This window comes from Vidua macroura, chromosome 2 (assembly GCF_024509145.1).
Source record: "Vidua macroura isolate BioBank_ID:100142 chromosome 2, ASM2450914v1, whole genome shotgun sequence".
Taxonomy (NCBI): Eukaryota; Metazoa; Chordata; class Aves; order Passeriformes; family Viduidae; genus Vidua; species Vidua macroura.
The window spans coordinates 80,216,132-80,244,001 of NC_071572.1; the positions used below are offsets into that span (position 1 = coordinate 80,216,132).

Sequence of the window (27,870 nt, forward strand, 5' to 3'; positions counted from 1 at the left end):
TAAGGGAGCTTGGAGCAGGCTGCAAAGCTTGACAGGGCTTGACAGGGCCTGAGGGTAACAGCTCGGATCGTTAATCCCTGTCAGTTGTATTCGAGCTAAGTAGTTTAAATCCACCTTCTATGTAGACATACTCATTCTGACATGGAGAGATACATCAACTTCCCATAGCCCTCTGCCTACCAGGGTTTTTTTTTTTTTTTGCTTCAGTTACACTGTTACACTCAGAGCAAGTCCTGAAATATGAGACTCTGGAAGATTCCAGCTGAGCAAGTTTTGCAAAGGAGACCTGGTCCAGATGGGCTGGCACCAGAGCCAAGGCTGTGCCTGGGACTGTGAGGTCCTGCCTGCCGCTGGGACCCTGCAGACACCTGCTGAGATGCTGGTGAGAGATCAAGAAAATCAGCAATCTTGTTTTGTAGAGGATATTGAGCCTCCTTTTCCTCTCACAAAATATGTGCTTTCTCCTCTTTTCTTTTTGCAATACTTGCTTTGCATTCAACAAGTGTTTCAAACCACAGTGAGGTGAATATGGCTGGTTTTTCCATTTTACCACTACAGTCAAAGGACCCTGTCTCACTTTCCTTCTGCAGTTTTGCTTTCTCTTTTTTCCTTCCAATACAAATCTGCTGCATTTCTAATGAACTGATGCAGACAATGAAAACTCACTTTACTTAATTCCAAATCAGATATGGATCTTCATTCAAATTTGGACATATAAAAGCATTGAACATAAATCTGGAGCTGGATTGAGGGTTGTTCTGCATAAACATAAGAGTCTTCTGAAGGCAAATTGAAATACATTTTCCCCATAAAAAAAAGACAATTCCTTCAGAAGCTGTTAGCAGTACTTTAAGTGGCCACTTCACTAACTTTTTTACCTTCTATATGGAAGATTTATACTGCTGCTTCACTAAATCCATGCACCACCACAAGCAAGGTGGTCTAGTGGAAGGTGTCCATGCTCATTGTAGGGGAGTTGAACTAGATGATCTTTAAAGTCCCTACCAATCCAAACCACTACATAATTCTGTGACTAACTCCATGCACCCCAGTCATTCGAAATCTCTACTGGATCACAGCTCTGAATTTTCTTAGGACTTGACTAGACAGAGAATACGCTATGTAATGTGCATATCAATGAGCTTGGAAAAAAGCATCCTTTACAAATCAATTTAAGTGTGTGTATCCTGGCGGCTGTCAAGAGCAAGAGCATGTCCCCGTGCCCTCGCACCCAGAGCCCTGCAAGCACCAGACCTGACCCCAGACGGAGGAACATGTTTTCTGCCAGCTGAGCAGCTGCGGGAGGGGGGACAAGACTGATGGGGTCTGAAGGATGCTGTGCACCTGCTCTGGGGTGCCTGCGTGTGTCTGGTCAGGGGATGCCTGTGCACCTGTCCCAGGGGTGTGTGTGTACACCTATCCCGCGGGGCTGCGTATCTGTCCCAGGGCGGGTGTGTCCAAGTCCCGGGGGTGATGCTTGTCCCGCCCCGCCGCTGCCAGTGTTCCCGTCCGGGTCGGTGGGTTGGTGGGTGCAGCCAGCCCGGCCCCCGGGTTCCCGGCAGGGAGGCGGGGAGGGCCGGGGCCAGCCCCGCTCTGATCCCTCCTCCTCCTCCTCCTCCTCCTCCTCCTTCCCCGCCCGCCGCCTTTTCCCTGCTGCTGCTGCCGCCGTCCGCCGGGCGCATCCCAGCGGACTCTGTCGGAACTCGGGGCGGCGGCGTTCGCCGCCGGCCATGGCCGTGCCCGCCGCGCTGCTCAGCCCCCACCACCTCCTCTCCTTCTGCTTCCCCGCCGCCGGCGGGCTCCTGGGCTATGCCGACCTGGAGAAGGGCTACGAGGGCGGCGGCGGCGATGCGGGGGACTTTAGAGAAGCCACCCGGGACCTGCTGAGCTTCATCGACTCGGCTTCCAGCAACATCAAGCTGGCGCTGGACCGGCCGGTGAAGTCCCGGCGGAAGGTGAACCACAGGAAGTACCTGCAGAAGCAGATCAAGCGCTGCACCGGCATCATCGCCGCCGCCGCCCCGCCGCCCGCGCCGCCGCCCGCCGCCTGCCCGCCCGCCGCCTGCCCCGCCCGGCCCCCGCCGCGCCGGGAGCCCGCGCAGGCGGCCGGCAGCAGCCTCCAGAACAAGAGCCTGGCCGCCCTCTTCGGCTCCCTGCAGCGGGGCCGGGGCGCGGCGGGCGGCGCCGAGGCCAAGGCGGGTGGCGGGGAGAAGGCGGCGAGTGGCCCGCGGAAGGTGCCGCTGCGGGACCGCAACCTGCCGCCCTCCTTCTTCACCGAGCCGGCGCTGCCCGGCCCCGCCGCCCGCGGGCCGCCCGCCAAGGAGCCGGAGAAGGGCGGCGGGGGTGGGGGCGCGGAGGCCACCGAGTTCTTCGAGCTTCTGTGCCCCGAGTACGGCGCGCTGCTGCCCGAGCACGCCGCCGCGACCGACGCCTTCGGCGGCCGCCTGCCCGCCGAGCTGGGGCTGGAGCACGGGCTGTACGAGCTGCCGCTGCCCGCGGGGCCGCACCCGCTGCTGGGCGGGCTGCTGTACCCCGAGCCGCCCTGGAGCCCGGCTGCGCCCTGCAGCCCGCCCAGGAAGGCGCCGGCCGAGCCGCTGCGCCCGATCTACCCCGGCGGCGCCGAGCCCGTGCCCAGCGGCGGCGGCGGCAGCGAGGAGCCCGGCGGGCATCTGCCCGCGGGGTTCGCTTCCTTCTTCCCCGAGTGCCCGCTGCCCCCGCCGCAGCCGCCCTACGACTACGGCGGCGGGTACCACCGCGGGGGCTACCCCGGGCTCTAGGGCGGCCGCGGCTCGGGGTCCGCCGGGACGGCGAGGCGGGGAGCGGAGCCCGGAGCCCCCGCGGGGGCGGGCGGATGTGGGGCAGCGCGGAGGCCGCACGGGGCTCCGCACACTCCGCTGCATGTGAGAGCCCCGCAGCCGAAACCGCGGCCACGGCCCCCGCAGGATTCACCCTTGTGCACTGCCAGTCTCCTCCTCCTGCGGTTTGGGCGACGCTGCAAATAAAATGTGAAACTTTGGGTTTCTTCAGGTCTTTTTGTAGCGGCCGGTGCCCCCCTTTCATCCTCCTTCCTTAGGGGCCAGGACTTGGCTGGCTCTGGGCAGACGCGTTGCTGTACCTGTAGGCGACGTGGGGACAAGGGCTGCGCTCTCAGAGGCCGCGGAGACCGCTCGTCAATGATTTCAGTCTAAACCTAAAGCTCATGTCAAAACTTGAGGTGCATTTAACATTTTTCCCAGGCTCACGTTTGTCACAAGTGCTGGCAGGTGTTCAGCTGAGGACACAAAGGCAAGAAAGTGAAGCAAAATTAAAAATGCTGCTACCAAAACTCAGTGTCCTGAAATTTTAACAGCATCTTGCAGGATCTTGCAAAACGGCAATTCGCAGTGATTCATAAGTTAATCGATGGTGTAAGTTCGGGACAAAAATTTACTGTAGCCACTGCGGCCGTGTGATTCCTACATACTGTTGGATTTCTTCCAGGAATGTGTCAAAGCTCAGAAAGCGATGCGGCTCCCTCTCACTGTGTACAGGAGATTATTTGATAATCATTTAAGTTATGTAAAAGAGTCTATGATAGGTCCTATAAAAATAAAGCTGCACAATAGATCCAAGATGTGTGGTTGTTACTGCTGTTGAGACACGGCGTTTAGGGGGCTTTCACTGTGCCTCCATCCTCTGTAATGGTTTCTTGGCAGGAGTTAAGACAGGCAGCAGGTTTTGTCTTTTCTAAATCTTTTGAAATGCCGTATTTTATCCACAGCGACCCATGCTTGTTTGGCCTTCATTTGCACTGTCTGTTTCTGTAATTTAGTAGAAAGAAAGGAGCAATAATATGCTACAAAGTCAAGGGATGAAAATTGTTACAGTTATGAAAACAGATCAAAATACTCCGAGCTTTCCTATTGAGATGCAAGTTTTCAAAGGCAATCCCGCAATCTGGCTCCCTGCCAGCCCCAAGTGGATTGTTTGTTTTTAAATGGAATCCACATCGGGATCAGCCTGGGGTTTTACTATCGGTGGTGGTGACAAATCCTTGTGCCTTCTGTATTTTAAAAGATAGTGTGGAAGGTAAAGCAATTTTTTTTCATTCTTCTACCCAGATTTAACTTTTCAGAGATTTGGGGTCAGCATGCTGGCAACTGTGGAGAGGTGAAGTAAAATCTTTTGGAGATAAACTGAGATATCATAACATTTGGGAAATGTTTTAGTGTTACTTTTATAAGCAAGAGCTGTAACTGCTGCCTCCTCTTTCCTCCCCACAAGCTGCCCAAGGTGTCCACAAGCTGTACGGAAAGGAACCACCATGGATGAACGTCCACAACACTCCAGCGTTTGATAGCTGAGTACTGTTGAGGAAATGCACTTTTCAAGAACAATTTTGCAGCAGTTTATTTCACTCAGTTTCTCGAGAGCGTGTATGAGGATCAATGGGCAGCCAAGGTAGCTACAAATTAGGTTAATCCTGCCCTGCTGCTGGTTTTGATGATGGGACAATGTTCTGCTCTGTAAGATCTGTCCTGCCTTCTTCACTTTGGCAAACGTCCCAGCTTGCATTAGTGAGTTGCACACTGCCAAATCCCAGCAGAGCTTGCATCTAACTGCATCTGAGACTACCTGGGAAAGACCAGCTGGGGAGTTATGTCAGGTGGAGGTGTGTTGTATTATTCTTTTGTCTGTTTAGTTCCTACTTCAAGCATGTGAATTTGCAGCATGGCTTGACAGCTGCTCAGAATTATTTCAGCTTGATGATGCTGTGCTAATAATCTCAGTGCCCATTTTACTCCCCTGAGCTGTGCACCTAAGATTTGTGCTTTCAGCAGGCCAGGGAATGGTGGGATGGGGGAGCTGATAATGATGGGGGAGCTGATAATGCAGTGGTCCCAGGTAAGGAACAAACCCACTTTTTTTAGGATTTATTTATCTCATAAACTCAATAGGCAAAAATTAACTGGGGATCTAATCTAAGATTAATCTAATCTAATCTATCATGTCAGCTGTCTCACAGATGTCAGTGCGATTTTGCTCAGAAAAAGTCAAAAGAGGTTTTCAGTAATTGGTTCTGGGACAGACATTGCAAACCTGAATAGTCTGATTGCTCACAGACCTCGCCTTCTTATTCTAAGTAGCCCTGAAGGGCCACAAAAGTGACCAGCTGGTGTTTTTTGCTCATTTGGTGCTCTGCTGCCTTGTAGATGGTGACCTGTGTTGCTCAGAAGCTGAGCATCAATCAGCTTTCTTGGGTTAGACCTTGTCTAAAACCAGTGGGAGAAGCAGCTCTGTGGGTGCCAGCAGAGCTGGGCTGATCCAAGGCTGGGCTGGCACCTCATTCCCAGTGCTGCCAGCTTGGGAGGGTTCTTTGTGGGCTTGCAAGAGCTTTGGGTCAGGCTCTGGGAATATGGCTGACTAAGCAGCAGCTGCACAAGTCTCTTCAGCTTAGCCTCTATCCTGCTGTAGTTCCTTAAGGGGGATGTTCAGATTATAGGAGCTTGCAGTGACAGAAAAAAAAAAAAAGAAATCTAGAAATCAGTGTTCTTCGAAGAATGGCTACATTGCTGCCAGAGGATGTATTTGTATCTGAGGAGTACCTGGCATGGGAAGTATGATGAGCCTGGAAAGGAGCTAACAACAGCTTTTCCCACAACACAGACCAAAGAACTTCTTTGTAACTCCTGAGGAGCACTGGAGCCCCTCTCCACGCTGTGGAGGCAGTGAGGGCACCTGAACAGCCCAGGGGTTGTCATCTAGTGAGGCTGCATCTTTGATCTCCTTTGTGCATGTGTGGGCTCTTTTTGTTGGGTTGTTTCCCCCAGCTTGAGTAGTGCAGGCACTGAAAACATCACCTAACAGTCTCACTCAAAAACACCCTTGGGAAATTGTTTTCTCCTCTGAAACACTGAAGATCATAATCTTAAGCATATGCAAGAATAAAAGCTTTTGTAATTGAGCAAGTTATTTTGATTTTTTTTTGATGCGCTTTTTATAAGGAGTCTGTCCCTAAGGACTAAAGATAATTCTTTTTAGTTTTTCTGTCTTAAAAAGAAATGTCTCCCCTTGAAAGGAAACAGGTTCTGTTTGGTTGGATCGAGGTCAGACTACCAAACTATTTCATTTTACAAAGCCTGCACTGAGTTCTTCAGACACACTAAACTGAATTTTATTGCAGTTGCCTTATGTTACTGGAGATTTTGATGGGAAAGCATACACATGTTAATAATTTTTAATATATAGTCAAAGATGGTAAAGGGGGTTGACAAGAACCCTTGCTTCTCATTTTAAATGAGGGAATCTTAACCTTTCCTTAATGGGGATTTACTGACAAATAAGTAAGGGTTCACCATGAATAATTACTACTGTGTCTCAGTATTTTGTGACTTAAATGGTCTGGGTCTATTCCAAAGCCACTTTCAGAAAGCAGAAAGATTCCTTTTTTAAGTATTTTGAAAGAGGCTCATTAACTATTTCATGGCCTGAGTTTGGGAATAGTACAGCCTAGTATTGATGATGAGTCATCTTCGTTGAGCTTACATAGTTGATCGAAGTGTGAAAGTGAAAAAGATACAGAAGTTTATTGTAAACTCTTTTTGTTTCCTGACTTTCTAAAGAAACTGTTTTTGGCAACATTGCAAAAACTGAAGGTCATTCTGCACTTATTGGCAACAGGAGGAAAAAGGTGGTGGAGCAATTCCATAGAGATGTGCAAGAAATTCAGATGAGACTGTGAGAGTTTAAGCCTACAAGCCTGACTATATGAAGTGAGAGCTGGGAACGCTTTTAGGATAGCTTTGTGTCAGCCAAAGAGGCTGCTGAACGCTTCCTTAAAATCCAGTGGTGTTTGTACACACCTACAAAACCAGCCAAAAATAGAGTGTGTTATAATGAGCGCTCTCTCCTCAGTTCTGTGGGGGTGAATATTGGCAGGAGATTGCTGAAAGGCAATGCTATGAATGATGAAGGTGTTTAATAATATTTTTCAATACCTCACTGTAAACCTGATTATCCCCTCCCTTGCTGGCAAAGAACTACTTCACCAGCCTGCTGGTTTTTAGGCTTTTGTGCTTTTTGGACCCCCTCCATATGAAAAGTAAATGTACTGTCAAAGCCTTATCTTTAGGGTTGTTATGATCGTAGTCCACAGGCCTTGGTTGTCCAGAGATCACAGACTCAATGTCACTGCATTGCTGTCAGTGGAATGTATTTTTAATTACTTGAATTGGCCAGTGTGGGATTTGAGGAATAGGCAGCATTTCCCAAATAATCCTTCATTTTTCCTTCTCTGAAATGGGAGAATCACATCTTATTTATACAATCTGTTTCACCCTCTCAGAGGCAGCTAAAACTGCACGATTTACCCTGTGCTCCCTTCAGGTATTCCCCAACAATGTTGGGCATATAAGAAAATGTGGACTGGTCTGCACTGAAGGAGGGAGGAGAGGATTCAAGATTTGTAGTAACGGGTTCTAGTGTGCCTGTTAGCACATGTTTTGTGTGCTAGGATGTCTCCTGGTGGGCATTTTAGACTGCTTCAGCCTTAGCAGCTAATCATAATTCATTCTGTGGGCTCTGCTGCACAAATTCTGGCAAATCCTGCTGTGCCAGATGAAGAGATGACAGTCTCCATTTTCTGCCTTGTCTCTTTGCCGTAGGTGCCATCCCTTAGCTACGTGTTGAAGAGAATAGTACCTGTCTCTCTGTTGCTACAACCTGTGATCAGTGCCCAAAAGCATCCTCAAGGAGGGTTTGGAGTGAAGTGGGGGCAGTTTGGCTTAGCCCAGGAACAGCTGGAGCTCAGCTCAGCCATTTCAGCCACAGCTAAGTGAAGCAAATCTCCTGTCAGACTGGGAGTGAGTTAAACCTAAAACACTGCGTGACAAATCACTTTGTTGGTACCTGTAGATGGGGAATACAGACTGCTCTCTCTTGGAGAAGCTGGCCATAATTGTTATTAATTTTATTTTTGTTTGGCTTCATGAAATATAGAGGCCCACAGTTTCAGCCCTTTGTACTTCCACTGTGGTGAAAGCTCAGTGAAGGATATTTAATTTGATGTTGCCACAATACTCTTCAATCAGAGGAATCCTGCCTGAGAAGCTGCTGGACCAAGGATGGTGTCACAGGAGAGGTGGTGGTCCCTTTTTTCTTAATTGCAGAATGTGATAGAGGCTCTTCTGTACCACAGGGTAAAGGAGAAATTTATAGGGACTGATTTCCATGACTCATTTCAATTATGTAGCAGACATGACCCTTTCTGTCTTCCAAACCTCATAGCGAAGAGCTTGAGCTTGTGCCAGGTGCGCTCAGGACTCTGCTCTGGGTTCAGGTGGACACAACACTCCAGGGTGGCATTGAGAGCTGTCCTGGACCCTCCTTTAGTATGACATTCTTATTTCCTTCTCTTCCCATCTCTCTTTAATGTGTTCATCTCCCAAGCTCAACAGAATGTTTCTTTGGGTATTGAGGCTGAGCACCCTGAAAGGCGATGGAGGTTCATGTCTGAGACCTCTGGACACCTCAGTGACTTTCCAGACCAATCTACAGGAGTTACAGACTAAATAACATTTAGTGCTCTGACTGCTGACTGTATGAATACAGCCCTGGGTGACTGTGAGTTGAGCTGGACTCTGGCAGATCTTGTTTCAATAATACCAGCAGTGTTACAGTTCTGTGATCAAATCCCTCCCCCAAGAGACTGCCAACAGTCTCTTCTCTGCCAGTGGTTTGTCAGCTGGATTTGTTAGGTCTGGAGTAAACAGCCCTGTTATTCTCAAGATATAGAAAACAGAGATCAGAGGGGTAAAATTGGGTATGAACTTTAAATGAGGAGAAATTCCATCCTTCTACCACCATTTTTCATCAGTGTCTAACTAATAATTTTTTTGCATAGAAACACCTCACAGTGGAACTGGGCTTCAAATAACAGCTATAATTGCTTCTGTGCACTCCAATAATTGCATATAAATCAATTACCACCATTTTAGGTATTTGAACAGCTCGCTCTATGAAGAAAAAACCTTTCTTTCCTGTTTAATAGCCAGACCTTTAGCTTCTTTGTTTATCCACATATCTGAGACAAATGATTCAAGCTCAGTCATTAATTAGTGATTTTATCAAGATTTTCCTTTCAGGATGGAAAGGTCATCACACCCTTGAAGTGCCAGCAGAACAAATGTCTCCCATTTGCACATGAAATCAGGGCTTGTGAGGAAGGTGCCTCAAAACATGACTTAAAGGGTAGAGGCTTAATTTGGGGTGGATACTTGTAAGAACAGCCTGGTGTTCCTAATACAAACGTGATGGCCAGACATCCTGACTTTTTTCCTAAAGTCTGTGATTAATACTTTTTATGGCTTAGATGACCCTTCCTGCCTAGAGCTAGCTGACAGAACACCAGGCACAAGGGCTGAAGTAAACAGTCAGGCCAGAGGAGGATGGCCCTGACTTCAATATAATTTATTTTTATTGTATTGTCCAGAGCTCCTTGGGTTGTCAGAGCTACACACTGGTTCCTGGATGCTCCTGGAGATAAGCCAGTGCTACAGCCTGTGGCAACTCCAAGCAATGTGCTGTCTTGGCCAATGTATGGGCCCCGCCAGGGGAAGAAGAACATATTTTACTACAGGACAAATGCTACCTGGCTAATCCAGACCAAGTGGAATTATAAATAAGATGAAATTTTGTTAAATAAGAGGAGAGACACGAGAGATGAGGCAAAGAAAAGTGAAGGTTTTTTCTTGGCAGAGGTAATTCAGATATCAGGAAATTGTCAGGCCATCATGTTTGGATGACACAATAACCCTTTCTGAGCTTGAAATAGGTATTAATATTGCCAAATTATTACATGTATTGATATATTTTTCTTGTGTTTATGCTAGTTATATCACTGGTTTCAAATTACCTTGTTTTTCAAAGGAAGAAAAAAAGAACAATTTAAGAATAGAGACTTTTCCTGCTGCTGAGAGAAAAACTGGGAACAGAGAAAGCCACAATGATCTGCTAGAAATATGCTTGCTTTAAATTAGAAAACAAAACACAGCAGTTGTATGTCCCACCACTATTCAACTTGAGTTTTTCCTACACCAATTTAGTCTCTTTTACTAGTTGATGTTCCTTGTAGGGCAGACGCCCAGCAACTCCAACTCCAGTAAGTATTCCCTCTACGGGAGACTTTTCTTGTACAAGACTGGACAAGAAGAGAATATTCACTGCCACTGCTGAAGTCCCTGGTAAAATGTGAGGTACGGCCGACAGGACTTCTCTCCTGGGGCAAAGCTGCGCGTTGAAGTCCTCTGCAGCCCTCCAGTGGTTCCCTTTGAATCCTACACGTGGGAACACAGGGCTGCGGGCTTTGGCAAGGAACTCGCAGCGCGGGCACAGCCTTGCTCCCATAAAAGGCTCCCACCCAACTTGCTGCGCTCCCCCGAGCACACCTTCCCTTCAGCCCCACCTTCCCTTCAGCCGCAGCAGCACAGGGAGTGTGTGCTGGAACAGTTGCCAGCAATCCCTCTGTTCTTTCCCAGTTATGGTCAGGGGCACCCATCCTGCTGGGATAATTTTTGGTGAGGTATGACAATGTCACAAGGCTGGGGGAGGCCTCCCTGGAACTCTGTGACACAGAGGGACTCCCAGGGGAGTCCTTGGCTGGTGGCAGTGCGTCCTTAGCAGTGTCCATTGGGAGCTGCACCAATGTGATGGCTGTATGTGGTTTTGGGGGTGTCCTGCTCTCTGGCTTGGCCCCTATGTGTCCCTTCACTCTTGTTATCTTGAAGGGCCACCTGAATTGAGGAGGAGAGGGGTTGAGGGAGGTTTTGGGGTTTGTTTCCATGGGGTGTGGCAAACGACAGTACCATGCACCAGTTTGGGTTGGTTGAGACTCCCCAGCATCAGGGACTCCAGAAGCAGAAAAGAGTGGTGCTTCCCAAGTGTGCAACACTCCCAGGGCAATGCACACACTTCCCATTACATCCAGGGAGCCACAGGCAAAGCGTGGCTGTCATGTGTGAGGGATGGCCGTGTGGATTCGAGCTTCCTATGGGCACTCCCAGTAGCCATGGGATTCTGTGCTTCTGAGGTGGCCCAGGTAGCTTATCTCAGGGCAGCTGAGAGTAGGCAGTATGTTAAGCAATCAGCAATCAGCAGTGCTGACTGACTGGGATGGGCTGCAGCCAGTCTGTCACCCTCCTTGGAGTATCCACTGCCCACCCTGGACTCCATTTTATTCCCTACTGACATGCTCCCCCAGACAAAAATCAGTGGCAAGTAAAAAAAAAAAAAAAAAAAAACTTGGATTAATTTACTTTTATCATTCTGCAAGCCTGGAGGTGCGTTATATCAGCAATGACATGGGCCACAGGAACTGATGGCAAAAATGAGAGAACAATTCTCACAAAACATTATATACTTTGTGTTTGCATGGCTGCGGGGGGCCACCTGTAATCATCAAAAGCAAATGAATCGTAGTCAGAGCTGTACATGAGCTGTTTCACAAAGGTTTCCTTGTCTGCTGGCTCGGGGTACGAAGAAGCGAGGCCATGCTTGTAGGCCCAGTCAACAATCTGCAAAAAGATAAGCAAAATGAGCTGCTGAAACAATGCTGGCATGTTATGAAGTTGAAACCAACTGCAGTTTGGCCCTGTCTGTGTTTTCCCTCTTTCCTCCTTTCAGAATTGTGCAGTTTTTTTTCTTTTTTCTCTTTATGAGTCAGCTGCACTTCACCCTCAGTTGGGTGAGGGAATGTAAGCTGCCTGCTTAAATACATGAGGAAAGGTTCCAAAATAGCAGTTTGGAACCTAAAATCTTTTGGCAATTTCAGTCATGTTTGAATTTAACTCTAAACCTCATTTTTTTAAAGTGCTGAAGACTCACAGCTTCAAGCAATAAAGCAGAGCTTTGTGAGCTGTGAGGCATCCAGAATCAGAATGCATTTTTCACATCTGGGTTTTAATGATGGAAGAAATCAAAGCAGCAATTATGGCCAGAAGAATTCCTGAGAATGACTGCTTTAGACTTTAGAATAAATTGAATTGAAATTGAATTGAAATAAATTGAATTGAATTAAAAAAGAAACACAAATCAAAAATGATGCCATGGCAATTCCTTCCCTTCCTACCACGAAAGATGGAAATAAGAATGGAAATACTCACTTTCACAGCAATTTTGAGAGACACTTCTCTGATGCTGCCCAAGGGGGGATAGAGTCTTCCTTCTGCAAGATTCTGCTCTGTCACCTCGGCAGCAATAGTCTAGAAAGAAGAGAATGGTAGTTTTTAGGGATGGTCTCAAGCACATACCACATTCCCTCACATTACACGGTATGTGACTGAAACCTCAGCAGCTGGGACTAGTCCTGAGTGGGAACTCATGACCTGTTCAAACACATGTGTGTACACGTTTCATCACAGACTTCAGACTGGAGCCAGAGTGGGGCAGTGCTGTGCTAGGGCAGCAGGTGTGGAGAAGGAGAACCCTGTCATGGCTCCGGCACCTCTGTAGGTGTAATGGAAGCATGAGCTTTCCCTGAGCCAGGAGAAGGCTGCAGCTTTTTGCTGAGACTGAGCTATTTCCCCTCCACGCATTGTCGTGGGCCAGGTTCTTTAAAACACCTGAAGTAGATACATGTGCCTCTTATCATCTTTTTTACAATATCAGTTAAATGTCAGTTGGAAACCTCTGCTGTGATGAGGAAGATTTCATCAGAGATGTGTCGGATCCCGCCGGCAATGACTCCCAGAGCCACTCCTGGGAAGACGTAGGCGTTGTTTCCTTGGCCAGGGAAGAAGGTCTGTCCATTGGGTAGGGTTACCTTTGGGAATGGACTCCCACTTGCAAATATTCCCCGGCCCTGATCAAAGAGAGAGAAAAAAGCATTCAGATTCGGAAGAGAAGTCTTATATTTCTGCTGCTCATCATGACCTGTGCTCAGGGGACATTGGTGACAAAGTTGCCAAAACTCAGTCAGCAGAGGCATCTCCACCAGAGCCACCTCCAGCTGACACTGTGGGAAGACCCAAACCCGCCCCCCCCCCCCCCCCCCAAGCCATGATCGGGGCCATGGGAAGGGCCACCAAGCACTGAGCATGTGTTTGTACTGCAAGTGCTCTGCTGAGGAGTCTTTCTACCTCTCTATCAACCATCTATGGAGTATGAAGAGAGACATGTGGGATAAAGGTCTGGAGCTGTGTGATTGCTCTGGCCATAGGCAGGTGGTGGGGAAGGCAAAGGAAAGAGTGAGACAAGGGCTCCTCTCTCAAGCCAAGTCAATTCACATGACTGTAATTCTTCAGTGACATTGGGTCTAAGTTAGGTGATGAAATAGTAACATAAACAGCTAAGCTGGGGTAACACAGGGGACAGAAACCAGAGAGGATGGGACATCTCAGACAGCTATGGGTGAAGGAGGCAATCACTTTAGAGGATCACAAAGTAGTTCAGGCTGCTAGGGACCCAAATTCTTGCTCACAGCAAGGTCAGCTACGAAATCAGTCCAGGTTGCTCAGGGCTTTACCCAATCTGGTCTTGGAAAACTTGCAAGGACAGAGACTGCATGAGCAACCTTGGCCTTGCCCCCTGCTCCACCTCCTGACCCTCCTCACAGTGTCAAAATCTTTCTTTACACCCAGCTCAAATGTCTCTTATTTCAATTTATGCAGGCTGTCACTTGTTTGCCAGCATGCCCTGCTGTGGTGTCCTGGATCCAGCCAGGCCCTGTGCTCCCGGTGCTGAGCTGCGGTACCTGGGTGAGGTACCGGGGTGAGGTGGTACCTGGGTGAGGCAGTACCTGGGTGAGGTGGTAGCACTGCTCTGCTGTGCACTCTGCTTTGCTCGTGGGGTTGCTCAGGGCGAACACGATGGGCCTCTCATTGAAGGCTGCCATGTCCTTCAGCAGCTTCTCAGTGAAAGCGCCTGCAACGGCCGCCACACCTGGAACAGCAACAGGAGGGTGAGGTGGTGCCTTCCCGCTGTGCAGCTTCAGTGCATCGGGCTGGTCCCTCTGGGACTGGTAAATGAACTGTGGGAGGGAACCAGCTTCATCTCTGGAGATGCAGGTGGCATCTTTCCCATATGACAGTGAGATTTAAAGCCTATCTCAAAATAAAGCCCTCTGCTCCTCCAGGCAGAGTGGGCACAAGTGTTTTGGCGAGCCTGACTGCAGTGCTCTGACTCCCAAAGACCTTCCTGAGGTGCCTGTTGTCATCCTCATCCTGCCCAGCCTGATAGGGCCAAGTTTGTTGCTTGAGAGCCCCAGATCCTGCCTCCCCCAGCACCTCCCTCTACAGCTCTGTCTGAAAGAATTCCTACAGCTCCAAAAGTGAGGAAGCCTGTGCCCCATAGTTAAGACAAAAAGGATATGGAGAACTCAACCAACAAAACAGGGGTGAAAAAAGCTCATTTTGTTTTGACTAGGAGAACAAAAGGAGACTCCAGAGGAAAGACAGAAACTTTCCTAAGAATTGAATTGACATGAAAAGGTCATATTAAGTGAACTCCACCTATAACTGCTGTAGGCTTCACTTTCTCCACAACCTCTTCCAGTGTGTCCACACTGGGGTGGTCCTGGGCAAAAATTTCTTTCTCGTGATTCAGGTGGCTCCTGCCCTGTGAGGAAAGAGGAATCAAACTTTGGTCTGTTGGCAAAAGGTGGACACATAACATAGTAACTCATCTTCAGCTTATTTCGTCTCTCAGCCCTCTGCCTAAAGCAGATTCCACATAGCAGGAGCTCAGCCAGTCAGGCATCGAGTGGTTGGTGTAATGCCACACTGGGCTGGCCTCTGCTCCTCTCACCCACCAAAGTATGCTGACTGTGTGGAGGAAGGACCTGGCTGCCCTTCACTTGTACATAAAGCACAAGTCTCCTCCAGTCTGAGGAGGGACAAGGGCAGAGGCCCTGGGGCCCCAGGGAATGCAGAATGGAGCTGGGCCAGGCTGGGTCACTGAGCAGGGCACAATTTTGCTGTGATAATGCCCCATATGATGTGCAAGACTTCCAGCACTGCTTGAGGCCATGGCCAGCAGGGTATCCTTCCACTTCAGAGGCCCAGCCTGAAGTGTTGCCTTTAGGGCAGCCACTGCTGCTGGCACACTTGTCACCATGTGACCTAGTCCTCTGAAAGCAAGAGCAGCAATGCTGACACCAATAAAACGGCAGCCTTTACTTCAGGGCTGAGCAGGGGTCCACAGTATCTGCCTGCTCTGCTGGCAATGGATGGCAGGTGAGTGGAGCTCAGCTCTGGAGACAAATTCACCTTCACAATCAGTCCCTTGGAGTCCACCATCCAAATTTTTTTGATGGCATCCTCTTGTGAAACTCCTTCCTTTTCCATGGCCATGAGGATGAGATGAGCTATGCCCATTGCAGCCTGGAACACAGTATATAAAAACTTCATTGGGATATCATTATCTTTTGGGGGAAGATTTTAAATGAGAGGTGGGTTGGGTCATCCCCCAGCACTGTAAAAGCAGGGAAACTTTCTGTGGTACAGTGCCAAGGCATGGGGCTGATTTTAGCATTGTAGGTACTGCCATAAATAAAAACCCTCACAATCATTCAGCAGAGCAGGTTGCAGGTGAGGCTGAAAAAACAGAAGTGGTACCTTGACAAGCAGGGGCTGTCTCCATAATTTAAATCAGCTGCTGCAGGGGAGGAAGAGAGGCAGACACTTTAAAAATGCTGGTGATAATACCAGTACAGAGGAACTCCAAGTCAAGTGGGACTGCTGTATCTGAAATACGGCCATGAGGAAAGTCTTCTCCCATTCCTGCCTGGGAAAGCAGCCCTGGACATTCTGTGTGTTTGTGCTCCTATAGCCATGCCTGGCCCTTCTGCCCAGATGGGGACTAACAAGGCAGGAGGGGCTCTATGCCACAGAGATGGTGACCAGCACAGACATAACTGCCGGCAGGGGTGGAGAGACAGAGAACAATCTTTGTCTCAGTGAGGGATAGACAAATAATAACAGATCTTCCCAAAGTCTCACAGGTGGGTAAGAGCTGAGACAGGTCATAGACCAACACCTTTAGCCCATGGACCAGGCTTTGGAGGGTTCTTCTTCTTCCTTTCTCTTTGAGCAAGGTGCCATACAGGCAACCTGGCTTCTGCCATGGAGCACTAGGACTGACTCCAGATAGAAATGTGTTCTTACAGTTCTTTGAGTCTGAGTCCTTTGGACTCTGCTGCTAAAGAAATTCTGCTTTACCCTAGACATCAACCCTGAGAACTCAAACCAGCCTCCTTAATATTCCTGCCTCGTAAGGAACTTCCCTAAAGGTACTTAAAGCCCCACTGACACGTGGGCAGCCTCGTAGTATCCACAGAGTCTGCCCAGGACTCGTGGGCCAAGAAATCACTGAAAGACTGTTGGTAACTTCCACACAGCAGCAATACCACCTGTAGGGCCCAATCCTGCCCAGTGACAAGGAACCTGCTTCTGTGCTTCATCCTCATGAAGCCAAGCCTTGCAGGAGGTTTCACAGTTGACTTTTCTCTCTCTAAATTTGAAGATGGAGCATTTTAAGGTACAAACTCAGGAACATTCCTACCTCTCCAGCTCCCTGGAAAACAAACTTCTGGTCAGAGAGCTTGCTCTTTGTGATTCTTAAGGCTGCAATGAGGCCAGCGACTGCAACAGATGCTGTGCCTGAAAGAGAGAAACACCATGAGATGGACATCCTGGCAAATGCACTCTCTATCCTGCAGATGTACTGTCAGAAATCTTGTGGTAGGAATCATTCTCTTAGATTCTGTCACTAAAGGATCATAGTGCCTTCCCTATGCTGAAATATTAACATTCAAATTCTCCTGCAAGGCTGGAGAACACAAATTTTCCTCCATGTAGAGTCAAAGGGACACCAAATCCTAGAATGTCAGAAGAAGTTAATACCTAATTTGCAAGGATTTAAGATGCACCTGACTTCTCCAAGGTCACATAAGACCCCTGTAGCAGAGCAGTGGTTTGAACTTGGGTCCCCTTGTCAAAAAATCCTGTGATTATGGACTTACCATCCTCTTCTCCTATTTACCTTCACAGCCCAGCATCACCATTTTTTTACTCCTCTAACACCCTGATACCCTGACTTACAGCCATCACATCCTGCTGCTAAACATTAAGGAGTCATTGAGAACAGGAGTTGGTCCCAGATTAGTGAGAAACAATGCAGTAAATGGAGCAGAGTCCTGCTGTTACAGCCACTGTGATATCTACAGCTTTCCATGCATTAAGGCGGCCAAATGTCCAGACTGAATAGCCTGCCTTTACCCCACATAACTCACACATAAATCACATGCAACATTCAGCTAATGTCCTGTCCCAGGTGAAGAAATATGGTGGAAATAAATAAGGCACAAGCTAATAAGGATTCAGGCACTGGTGTTATCTCAGCTCACCTGGGCAAGCTGGATGCAATGTTAAAGGGGACCTGGGACAGAAGGTGGAAGTTTGATCATGGAATATGGAAAGTTGGAAGGGACCCATAAGGATCATAACGTTGATTAGTATTCTTCCTTAGCATTTGAAAGAATATCAGTTTGGATATGTCCTAATTTTGATCTATTCCCAGCTGTAGTGCTGGTCTCTCCATTCTCATCTTTAGAAGCTTTGTGAGAAATCAGAGAGACCTGATAGTAATGAGTAGCGAGGGGGTGGTCATGGCTGGGGCAAGCAATGACTACTTTTAGGTTAATACGTCTGATTTCACCAAATTTACAGCATTTCCTATTTTGCCGCCCATGTAATCAGCCAGTGGTTCAGGGTTTCAAGTAGCCAGTGCTTCACTGAGGTTCCCTGCAGGGTCCTTAGGGCCTGGGGTGCTGCAAGGCATCAGGAACAGTCTGAGAAACAGCAGCTCCTGAGTAGACGTGACTACGAGCAGTGACACCAGCAGATGGAGCTGCCTCATCTCTGAAGGACCCAGAAAACAAATTCAGCTGTACCTGCTCCTTTTCTTTAGTGCAAAAGCTGCAGACAAGCTAGGAATCTGTTGGTATATCACTGGGGAATGATTCACACTCTTATCATTTCCTAGCAAGCAGAAAATATAGTGGAAGCACAAGTACTCTGTCAAAGAAGTACTTTTATTGACATGACTTATCTTGTTTAGGGAATCTATATACTCTACTCTGACAAAGAAAATCTTTATAAGCCAGACCAGTAGTATTTGTCAGTACAATGTGAAACATTTTCTCATTATAACTCAGATGAATTTAGTTCTCCAAAAGCTAATAATTAGCTTCTCTTAAGAGTAATTCTGGTTTAGCAGAGGTGACAGGAGCCACACTTCTGCAACAGATGTGGTGTCCACATTGGCACAGTGGTACAGAATGGCAGCAGCACTTCATAGAACCACAGAGTGGTTTGGGTTGGAAGGGACCTCAAAGACCATCTAGTTCCAAATCCCCTGACACAAGCAGGGACATCTTCCACTGGATCAGGTTGTTCCAAGCTCCATCCAACCTGTCCCTGAATACTTCCAGGGATGAGGCATCCATGAATTTTGAGGGCACTGCAAGCATTCATGCCTTAAACACACAACAAACTAGACTGATGGTTGATAACTTTGTAAGCTTCTTTCTTGCAATGAATTACTTGAGACACTCGTTTCAGCATCAAGGAAGAATTCCCTTCATCAGCTCAGAAAAGTTTTTATCATTACATTTCCAGACCCAGACCATTTGAGTTCAGTCAGTTTAAAAGGGAGTTGATGGGAGGGAACCAGCCACTGAGCACCTTGTTGCTTCAGTATTAACATGTCACACAACTGAAGGAAGTGTACAAAGGATTTCCTCTTGCTCCTCCTGCACTACATCTCTGCCTTTTAATGCTGTCTTTAAAGTAGTGAATCTGCCTGGTGAAATTCCACTGGACTAGGAAAATTACAGAGGAAGTGTCCAAGAAATTTAAAAGAACACTGGATAATTGCCTAGTTTTTAGCTTTTGTGTTTTATGGGTGTCACGTAACCAGTCCATGCTCATTCTCTGTGTTAGGGTGAGTCCATAATCAGCAGGACTGCTTGGTGTGCTGCCATGACAGATGCTGAGGATGGGACTCCTCTAAACATGTATGATCCTGCTTATGCTAAAGCAGCCACCTGAACTGGATCAAATGAAATACACCCTAGAAGAGTCACCACTACCATATGTTTTTTAGAGAGACAAGGTAACGGGAATACATGTAGGCACTTTTGCTGCAAACATCTAATCTGTGCAGGAAGAGATTCCACCCTGTAAGTCTGAACTGCAAAGAAATAGGAAGAGACCAGGGTCCCCCAGTTGTCAGTAATGCCAAGCTTGTGACATGCAGTAGAGCATGAACATCTGTGTGTACACTCACACATGTTCACACACTATCTCCAAGGCTTACTTTGCACACAAATCCCCAAATCCCTGTGTGGGTGATCAAAGTTAAAAAACCAGAAGTTAAACCATTACAGTATGATGGTGTGCCAGGTCATAGCATTAGCAGTGATAGATGCCTGGAAAGTATCGAAAAGACTGAAATGTTACTGGAGAAATATCTTGTTTCTCTTGGTCTTGACCCAGGCAAAACTGCTTTATACCCTGCGACTGTCAAGAAGTCTGATGGGACAAATGCTGGTATTTGCAAACCCATTTAAGTGGGAAATGCTCTTGAGAGATTCAACAGAGGGAGGTACTTGAGGTACGTTTTAAAGGTGTCACTAGCAGGAATATGACAAGTGGTGTGTATGAAAAGAAAGGCGGCATGGACTCAGTCTGCAGAGCAGAGACCTGTGGGATTGGGTGTGCCATTACTCATCCCCTGCACTTGTACTGCAGCTTTGACTAACAGCAGGGCTCTGTTCAGCTCTGCCACTCCTAATCCTCCTCTCTTGTTCCAACGTGTTTCTAATCCCTCTATGTCTCCCAAATTCCATCTCACCCCCATTACTCAAGTAATAAAGTTACTGTACTTTGACCTTAGCTCAATATTTTTCTTTGATAATTACAATTTCTGAGTAGAGAACAACGGAGTATCTCTGTGGAGAAGGGTTCACAGCTGGTTCATGTAAAGAACTGGCTAATCATTGTGCTTCAGTTCTAAAAGAAAGTCAGACTGGAGCAGGGAACTCCTCAGCATGGCAAGAAAAAACCAGCCATCCTTCAACACGTTGGTCTATCTGTTTTCCAAAGAGAAAGAGTGCTGCTATTGCAGATAACTGCTTCCCTAAGTAGTTAGCAAGAGCCAGCTTGGCTGGTCTGTATCTGAGGTGAGATATGGAGGGGTACAGAGAGAAGAAAGGAAAGTGCTTGCAAACCATCCTGTCTATCCAACACTTAAAGTGAGTGCTAAGCATGATATCACAAAATAGAAATAGCAAGCAGACCTCTCTGGGAAGACCACAGCAACAGAACCAGTACAAAAAAGAGGCATTTAGAACTAAGGCACACTCAGGAACATGGCCATCGCTGCAGGAATCAATTTCTGACACTCGGGCACATTCAAAATATTGTAAAACATTAAGGAAAACCCTGTGGGGTTGATGTTCCACATGTACTACTGCAAGTGAGAACAAGCCCCAGTAGATGTCAGTGGAGGTACACTGGAGCATAACCTGAGGAAAGGATCTGCTCCCCAGCATCACATGGGAAAGGCTGCAGCAGAGAGGCTCCCATTCCTGGGGACCTGACCCTTCCTCAGAGTGGGGAGAGTGGGCAGAGGGGCGAGCAGCTCTGCACGTGGAGTTACAGGAAGCGCTGCACGAGTCTCTGGGGAAAGCGCTGCCCAGTGCCGAGGTCGAGGCTCTGCTCTGTGCTGTGGGTGCCAGCAGCCAGTGGCTAAGCAGGGAACACGGGGGAAAGCATGGACCATGGGGGTGCTTGGGGGCAGGAGTCCTCTCATGCTGATGGTTGGCACTGCCCTGTCACTTGTCCTGGAGGGCTGACTGAGCTGAGCTGAGCATCACCACCATGTTGAATCCTTCCAATAGCAGCAGCAATGGGAATGTGCAGCCACACCACTGCCTGTTTCCTCACACAACACCTGTGTGAGTGATTCTCCACAGTACACTGGTGGAAAAGATGACCAAATTCAGCCCGATCTTTTATTTTTCACTCTTGACCTGCCTGCTTACGCTTCGCCCTGTCAAAACCATGCCAATACGAGGGCCCGGGGAACAGCAAACTCTAGTTTAACAGCTCCAGCAAAGGGCAGCCAAGGAAATATATCTAAATTTATGGATGAGGAGGAAGCCTAGGGCTTTTCCAAATTCTGGTTCACATTAACTCCCTGCAGCAGTTCCGCCCATTACTGGAAAGCAGAGTGGAGCTTGTCCAGATCCACTCCGAATGCATACTCAAAAGTCAAACACAACAAAGCTGGAGCAAAAAACTGCCAAAGTGTTTGCAGCTCAAGGTCTTCCCCTCCATGGCTGTGGGCTAGTGATAGATACCCTTCCCCCAGAGGGCCTCTGTAAGACATTAAGAAAATAAACTTAGAAATGGTGCAGAGTTAGTCAACAAGAAGAGCAGTAAAATGCAAAGCATTGATGCACAGGGATGGAACTTGCTCTCTGAAGGGCAAACCAGAATTTTTGGTGGCATGGAGATGAGCTGCCTGACAATGGGGAAGCCTAATGAGGCCATCTCTAGGTTCCTGCTTTTAATCTTTCCACTGTAATGTGCTTGGACTATACTGTGCATAACCTTAATGATGGGTTCTGACCATGGCAGCAGTGCCCTCGCTCCTGCCTGTAAGGTGCCAGCCTGCACCCACTGTGCCCATGCAGGCTGAACCCCCTCGTGCACCTGCATGGGCAGAGGCTGTCAGGCAGCTGCCTGCACTCTGCAAGAAAGCATCTCCATCCCCATTGCAGCACTGGTGACTCTGTGCATACTGCTGCACACCAACAAGCTAAACCAGGTCAGAATTAAACCAGGTCTTCTGTTTGTTTTGCCTCCTTAGCCTGGAATTAAAAGATGACAGCTTAACACAGAGGCGTTCTGTGCTGATCTTCACTGCAGAGGAGGAATTGGCAGTGGCATCCAGTGAATGAGATAAACAGCAAACAAGAAAAGCAGGAAAAGAAAGGGAAACAAATGCCACAATTCCCGAAAGTGACAGAATATAAGGGCTTGATCGTTAAGAGTGCTGCACGGATAAGCCCAAGAAACTGAGGCCCATTTACAGCCTGGAGTCCACGCTGTTCTGACCTGCCTTGTGTAGCAGTCAGTGTGTGAATTCAACACAAACCCAGGAGCCGGCCCTTACACAGTTAAGGCAGCAGCACCAAGGGGAAATGCAGCAGCCTCTTCTGCTGCGGAAGCAGGTCTAGAGGGACTGTTAATAGTGAACCTCTGCAGGACTGAGAACACCTCCACATCTATCTCCAGGCTGGGTAAATCCCCAGGGAAAGCGTGCTGCTCAGGAGCTGCCTGGCAGGACATTGCCTGCTTTGTTCCACAGTACGGTACCGTCCTGCACTCCCTTCCTATTGTGCTTCCCCCTCCTTAGCTTCCTGTGATAATTACCGATGCATTTGCCACGCCAGCTGAAACAACAAAGTAAGATACTGTACCATTTTAATCTGCTGAAATTAGTGGCTGCTGAGCCAAGAACTCTCACTTTGCCTGCTTCTCACAGCACATGGAAACGTGCCTGTGAAACAGGCCTCGTTTGCACATGATTGATTTCCAACTTGCCCAAGTGTTTGAAGCTGCTCAGATTTGTGACACTGGAGTCAGCCTGTTCCCAGCCTCAGCTGAGATCTGGAGCACTGTTGCTTCAGGCCAGGCACTGCTTCCTGAAGTGTCTTGGGAAGGTTAGGGAAAGGTTATCTGCTAGGATAATGAGAAAAGGTAGTTGGTCGGTCAAGAGGTATTTTGAGGATCATCAGCAGTCACACATCCTACAGCCGAAGGGAATCATTGCTGTAATGACTTGGAAAAGACTCAGAGGTGTTCTGTGAAAGGGGGAACCCTGAGCATTGCCTGCAGACTACTTTAGATGACAGGCTTTATGCTTTTGTGCACTGTTCTCTTTGCCCTGCCTGTGTGCGTGAAAAACTTTTGAATTACATGATCTGACACAATTAATTAAATAACACATTAAAGATTTCTTTATTTTTTCTGCAATTCTAACTAAACTTGCAGAACTACTTCTGCTGTTCAGTACTGAGTAAACATCTCAAGAGGCATTGAAGTTGGTCAGGTATGATTTACCTTGGGAGATCCATACTGTTCTCATTCCCTGTCATGTTCCTAGGTGCACTTCCAGAAGACTTACTTTGTGATCCCTAGACACTGTGATTAGGCTAACTGGGCTAAAATTCCCTGGATCTTTCTTTTTACTTTTCTTGAAGATAGGTGTGACATCTGTCTTTTATTCAGGAATTAGGATCTCCTGAATCGCCATAACTTTTCAAAGACTGACTTTGTAATGCTGTTGGCCACATACCTCAGATCAATTCTTAGATGCATCTCATCAGGTCTCATGGACTTTGTCTCTTGAACAATCCCTGCTAAATAGGCAAAAGTCCATGGAGATGCTGTAATTTTGCATGCCTAAAGTTCTCATCATAGAAATAGAACTCTGGATGTTTTCCTTGATCTGCATGAGGTCTTTGACATCACCTCCCAAAACATCCTTGTAGCCAAACTGGAGAGGTACAGACTGAACAAGTGGGTGAAAAAGTGGCTGGGCTGGTAGGCTCAAAGGTTTGTGGTCAGTGGTACAAAGAGGCCAATACTATTTAAGTTCTCATAACAGTGGAGAATATAAAACAGAGTGCACTTCCATAAAGTTCATGGATGATTACAAACTGGGGATAGTGATTGACACAGTGGTGGTATGACAGTCATTCACAACGATCTCAGCAGGCTGGAGAAATGGGCTCAGGGAAACCTCATGAGGGTCAGCAAAGGCAAATGCAAAGTCCTGCAGCTTTGCAGACCAAAACATTGGGGTCATGGCAGACAGCAAGTGGAAGATAAGCCAGGAATAAGCCCTTGTGACACGGAAGGACAACAGCCTGCTAGACTGTATCAACAGTAGGTCAAAAAAAGTGATAATCTTTTCTATTTCAGCACTTTTGAGGTCATCCCTAGACAAGCACGTCCCATCTGGGACTTTCAGCACAATGACAAACTGGAGCAAGTCCAGAAGAGGGACACAAATATGACCAGGGTATACAAAAATGACTGAGGAGCTTGGGTTTGAAAGGGATGGAGAAGACTAAGAAGACACCTAATTTCTGTTTATAAGCACTTGGTTGGGGTGTTTGTAAAGAGGCCAGATTCTTCTTAGAGGTGTACAAAAAAAAAAAAAAAGATGAGGCACAATGAACACAAGTTGCATCTAGCAAAATTCCAATCAGATATTAGGAAAAAAAATTAACAAGGAAGATGAGAAAACTTTGGAAGAGGTAGCACAAAGAGATTGTGGATACCCATCCTTGTATATACTGCAAAGTATTTGGCTGGACAAGGCTCTGAAGAACCTGAAATAATATAAAATTTGGATCTAAGTTTGAAATCACCCTTTATTTGAGTGAGGGCTGGCTGATGTCCAGAGGCCCCTTCCAAACTAATGCCTTCAATGGCTTTATGTCATTTATTGTATGAAGCAGGAATCCAGAGATGCCTGCTTCAAGGATTCAAAACTTTTTAAGACTTAACAACTTTTTAAGACTTTTAAGTTGTCTACTTTCTGTTTAACACTGAACAACTAAGTGGAACAAAGTTAGAGGAGGAAGAGAAAGAGGAGGAGCTAAAGCCTTCTCATGTACCTCTAATCTTAAGTGCTTCAGAGCCTGCCCTTGTACTTTACTGGGAAAAAGGAAGAAGTGACAATCAATTTTCTCCCTCAGAGCTGTAATTGAAGCTGTTGCCCCTTACATGAACCCAGACAGAGCTGGGAAAGGACTGATGTCATCACCCCCTTAGAGGAAGGAGAAGCACTCCCTCAATGGGAGCTCCCACACACGGGCACTGTGAGCCAGCTCCTGCCTAGATCCCAGGCTGATGGCTTTCAGAATAAGCAATCACCTCGTCCCAGTTGGTGGTACCTGGCAGGCATCCCACTCAGCATCAGCAGGCTGGCTCCAACTGGAAGGGGTCTGAGTCACCTTCATTCTCTGGGGTTAGGATGAATTTGGAAATACAGTAATTTGTAAGACAAAAGAAAAAGAAGTAGGTATTAATATTTTAAACTGTTTTTAATTTTGTGTAGGCCCTGGGGCAGCAACAGGGAGGCCTAAAGGATCTTAAGGGAAGCAATTTATACCTTTTTTCCTCATCTCATCTGGGTGTGTATGTGTGGGCACACAATATCCAGAGTCCCACTAACCAATGGTCAATGAGTTTAATTAGTATAGCTCAGGCCTCACCTGCCTTGCACTACTTGTGCCTAAGATGATTTTAATTCAATATACTTAAAATATTGCCAGCTCACAAGTTGGAATAATTCAGGCTGGGAAGGTCTGTTCCTGTCTCACTTGAGTAAAATTAATCAGGCCTGCATTAAGAAGGCTTTGTATAATTCTCATTAATCATTTAAACACCACTTACATTGAACTCTAACACTTTTTAAAGTAGATGAGTCATGAAAGATCATCACGTTAGAAAAGAGAGAGTCTAAGGTAAACCCAAAGAACAGGCGGGTGTGAGAAAATGCCACTTCCTACTTTTTTCATATCTGAGGGCACAGAGGGATATATTAGGGTGGGTAAATCAGACTACTCATCCCAGATTCAATTCTTTTATCTCTGACATGACTCCAAAACAGAGTTAACTGAGTAGATCCACGTTCCTTCAGCATTCCAAAGGTCCTTAAAACTAATTTCTGACTACAACCCTAGCTTGGATTTCCCTTTTCTTTCTGACAGCTCCATAAAAAAACCCAAACAGGTGCTTGCTTCCTTCGACTCTTTGCTTGTTGTGCAAAAGCTCAGCAGGATTTCTTTACTTATCTACTACTGAGAAATCAGTGCCAGCAAAATGCTTTATCTGAGAATATAACCATGGTTTACTACAAAGAGGTAAAATTCTACTCTTTCAAAAGGCAGGACTTCAAAGAATTTTTGGGAGACTTGACATCTTCTATGCACGGTGACATGCATCTAACTGGGGAGGATCAGATAAGGTCCATTTTATGACAATACTGTTTTACAGCATCCTCCTGCATTTGGTTTGCTGCTCTGGGGCAGTCACTACCAGGAACTGTCTGATTCAGCTATGACCTATGGCCAAAAGAAAACGATAAAAAATAGTCTGCTGCTTCCCACTCAGCATATGCAGTTTAGCTTTAATATTCTCTTTTTCTCCTGTTATCAAAGAAACCTTTCAAATTCACCAAGAAACCTTTGCCATTCATTCCAGTTCTGCCAATAAAACCTACATCCAGGCCCCTGATGTGTGATTTGCTACATCACTGGCCTCTTTTTGACTTCTGAGTCCCCTTCCACTTTCAGAGAGAGCAACTAATCCAAAAGAAATCTTTACGTCGGCTTCTTATTATGGCCTTCATCTGCCCATCTTCATAGTAGTCTGAGTGCTTGGTTCCCCTGTTCAATACTTCAATACAAAACCGTGTCTTCTGGGTTTTCTTTTCCTGTGCTTCTCTCTCCATTGGAAGTTTTTGGGGGTGGTAAGAACACCTGATGAGTTGTCTTGTACAGGAGTATCCATCTGCCCTTCCCTGAAATGCCTTTAGATTCTGTGCTTCTAAACCCTCTTCATGAAGATGTCTTTGAGCAGGTCCATGCATCCCACTACACCAACCATATTTCCCCAAACCAGGATCTTACTCCTTGTGTCAGATAGGAAGAAGCTGCTATACACATTGCCAAATATTGTTAGATAAGCAGCAGATGCAGAAACAGCACTGGTAAGTCTGCTCACAAAAGAACCAGTATTGTGTGAAAAATAACACTGATGTTTCTTTCAGTCTCTTTCAAGTACAAGTGAGGATGAGCCCAACTGACTGCAAATAATTAAATCAAACATTGGAAATTTCTGCATGTTTCAAGCAGGACTAGACAAAAGAAAAGATGAAGGGACTCAGAGGAAAACTGGTTGTTTGTAGACACTTGGGAAGATCCTGTCCCTGTCAAATGGGCAAACAGCCCTTCCAAAGGTTTAAAGCAAAGTCAGCATCAGACCGGAATGCAGAGTGCATCCCGGTGGGCATTGAGCAATCCTGCTGACTGCTGAGCCTCTCAGGGCCTGGATACTTGATTGTTATTACCCAAGCTTTGCTGTTGTCACTTCTCTTTGGCGCTGGAAGAGTTACGTTAACCACGCTAGGGGAGAACAGATCTGTTCTCAGATTACTGCAGAGTTAGCATCCACAGAGAGGAAAGAAGCTGGTCTACCTTTATTTTTGTGCATGTAATAAAGAGGATAACAATAGAGGGAAAATGCCAGGATCAGCTAATGACCACCTGGCTCATGCAAACGGAAAGCCTTGCAGAGCTGTTAAAACGTCATCATTGTTTTAGGTAAATTATAGAAAATTAATGGAACTCTCTAAGTTACCTGCATAATCTAAACCATATGATCCATTTTCTCCCTTGGATGTTTCTTCAATGAACAGCTAAATTCCTAAGAACAATGGAGACTCACTTTTCAACTCAGATAGCTGAGCTTTTGTTTATATTTTTAAATGTTTCTGTAAACTCTAAAATTTGTCAGACATCTGACTACTGTATAATAAACAGTCTTGTGATATTAACCACTGCTTCTCATGACAAGGTTAAATTTGATTTTCCTAACAGTACTTACCCTGAATATCATCATTGAATGTACAGTATCTGTTGCGGTATTTATTGAGGAGACGAAAAGCGTTAACATTGGCAAAATCTTCAAACTGGATCAGACAATTCATGCCGTACCTGCAAGTTAAAGGGCAATTTAAAATGGATAAATA

At 46.8% G+C, this 27,870-nt stretch overlaps 2 protein-coding genes across 5 annotated transcripts in view; one reads left to right on the forward strand and one right to left on the reverse strand.

Annotated features, from left to right (window-relative positions):
• The first annotated feature begins 295 nt into the window (after positions 1-295).
• Positions 296-3,606, forward strand: FAM181B (family with sequence similarity 181 member B). Its single transcript, XM_053969808.1, is given in 4 exon segments — positions 296-382; positions 1,333-1,395; positions 1,397-1,450; positions 1,452-3,606. Coding segments are annotated over 4 exon segments (1,530 nt in total). The 3' UTR covers positions 2,778-3,606.
• Positions 3,607-11,277: 7,671 nt separating this feature from the next.
• The window catches only part of ME3 (malic enzyme 3), a 118,039-nt gene continuing 101,446 nt past the window's right edge, over positions 11,278-27,870 (reverse strand). For all 4 annotated transcript variants that reach the window (XM_053970966.1, XM_053970962.1, XM_053970965.1 and 1 more), the window contains exons 7-14: positions 27,726-27,835; positions 16,534-16,631; positions 15,240-15,353; positions 14,484-14,589; positions 13,772-13,914; positions 12,662-12,835; positions 12,138-12,236; positions 11,278-11,549 (exon numbers count right to left, since the gene is read on the reverse strand). In XM_053970966.1, the coding sequence (XP_053826941.1) occupies positions 11,388-11,549; positions 12,138-12,236; positions 12,662-12,835; positions 13,772-13,914; positions 14,484-14,589; positions 15,240-15,353; positions 16,534-16,631; positions 27,726-27,835 (1,006 nt within the window). In that variant the 3' untranslated portion in view covers positions 11,278-11,387. The remainder of the gene's footprint in view (positions 11,550-12,137; positions 12,237-12,661; positions 12,836-13,771; positions 13,915-14,483; positions 14,590-15,239; positions 15,354-16,533; positions 16,632-27,725; positions 27,836-27,870) is intronic.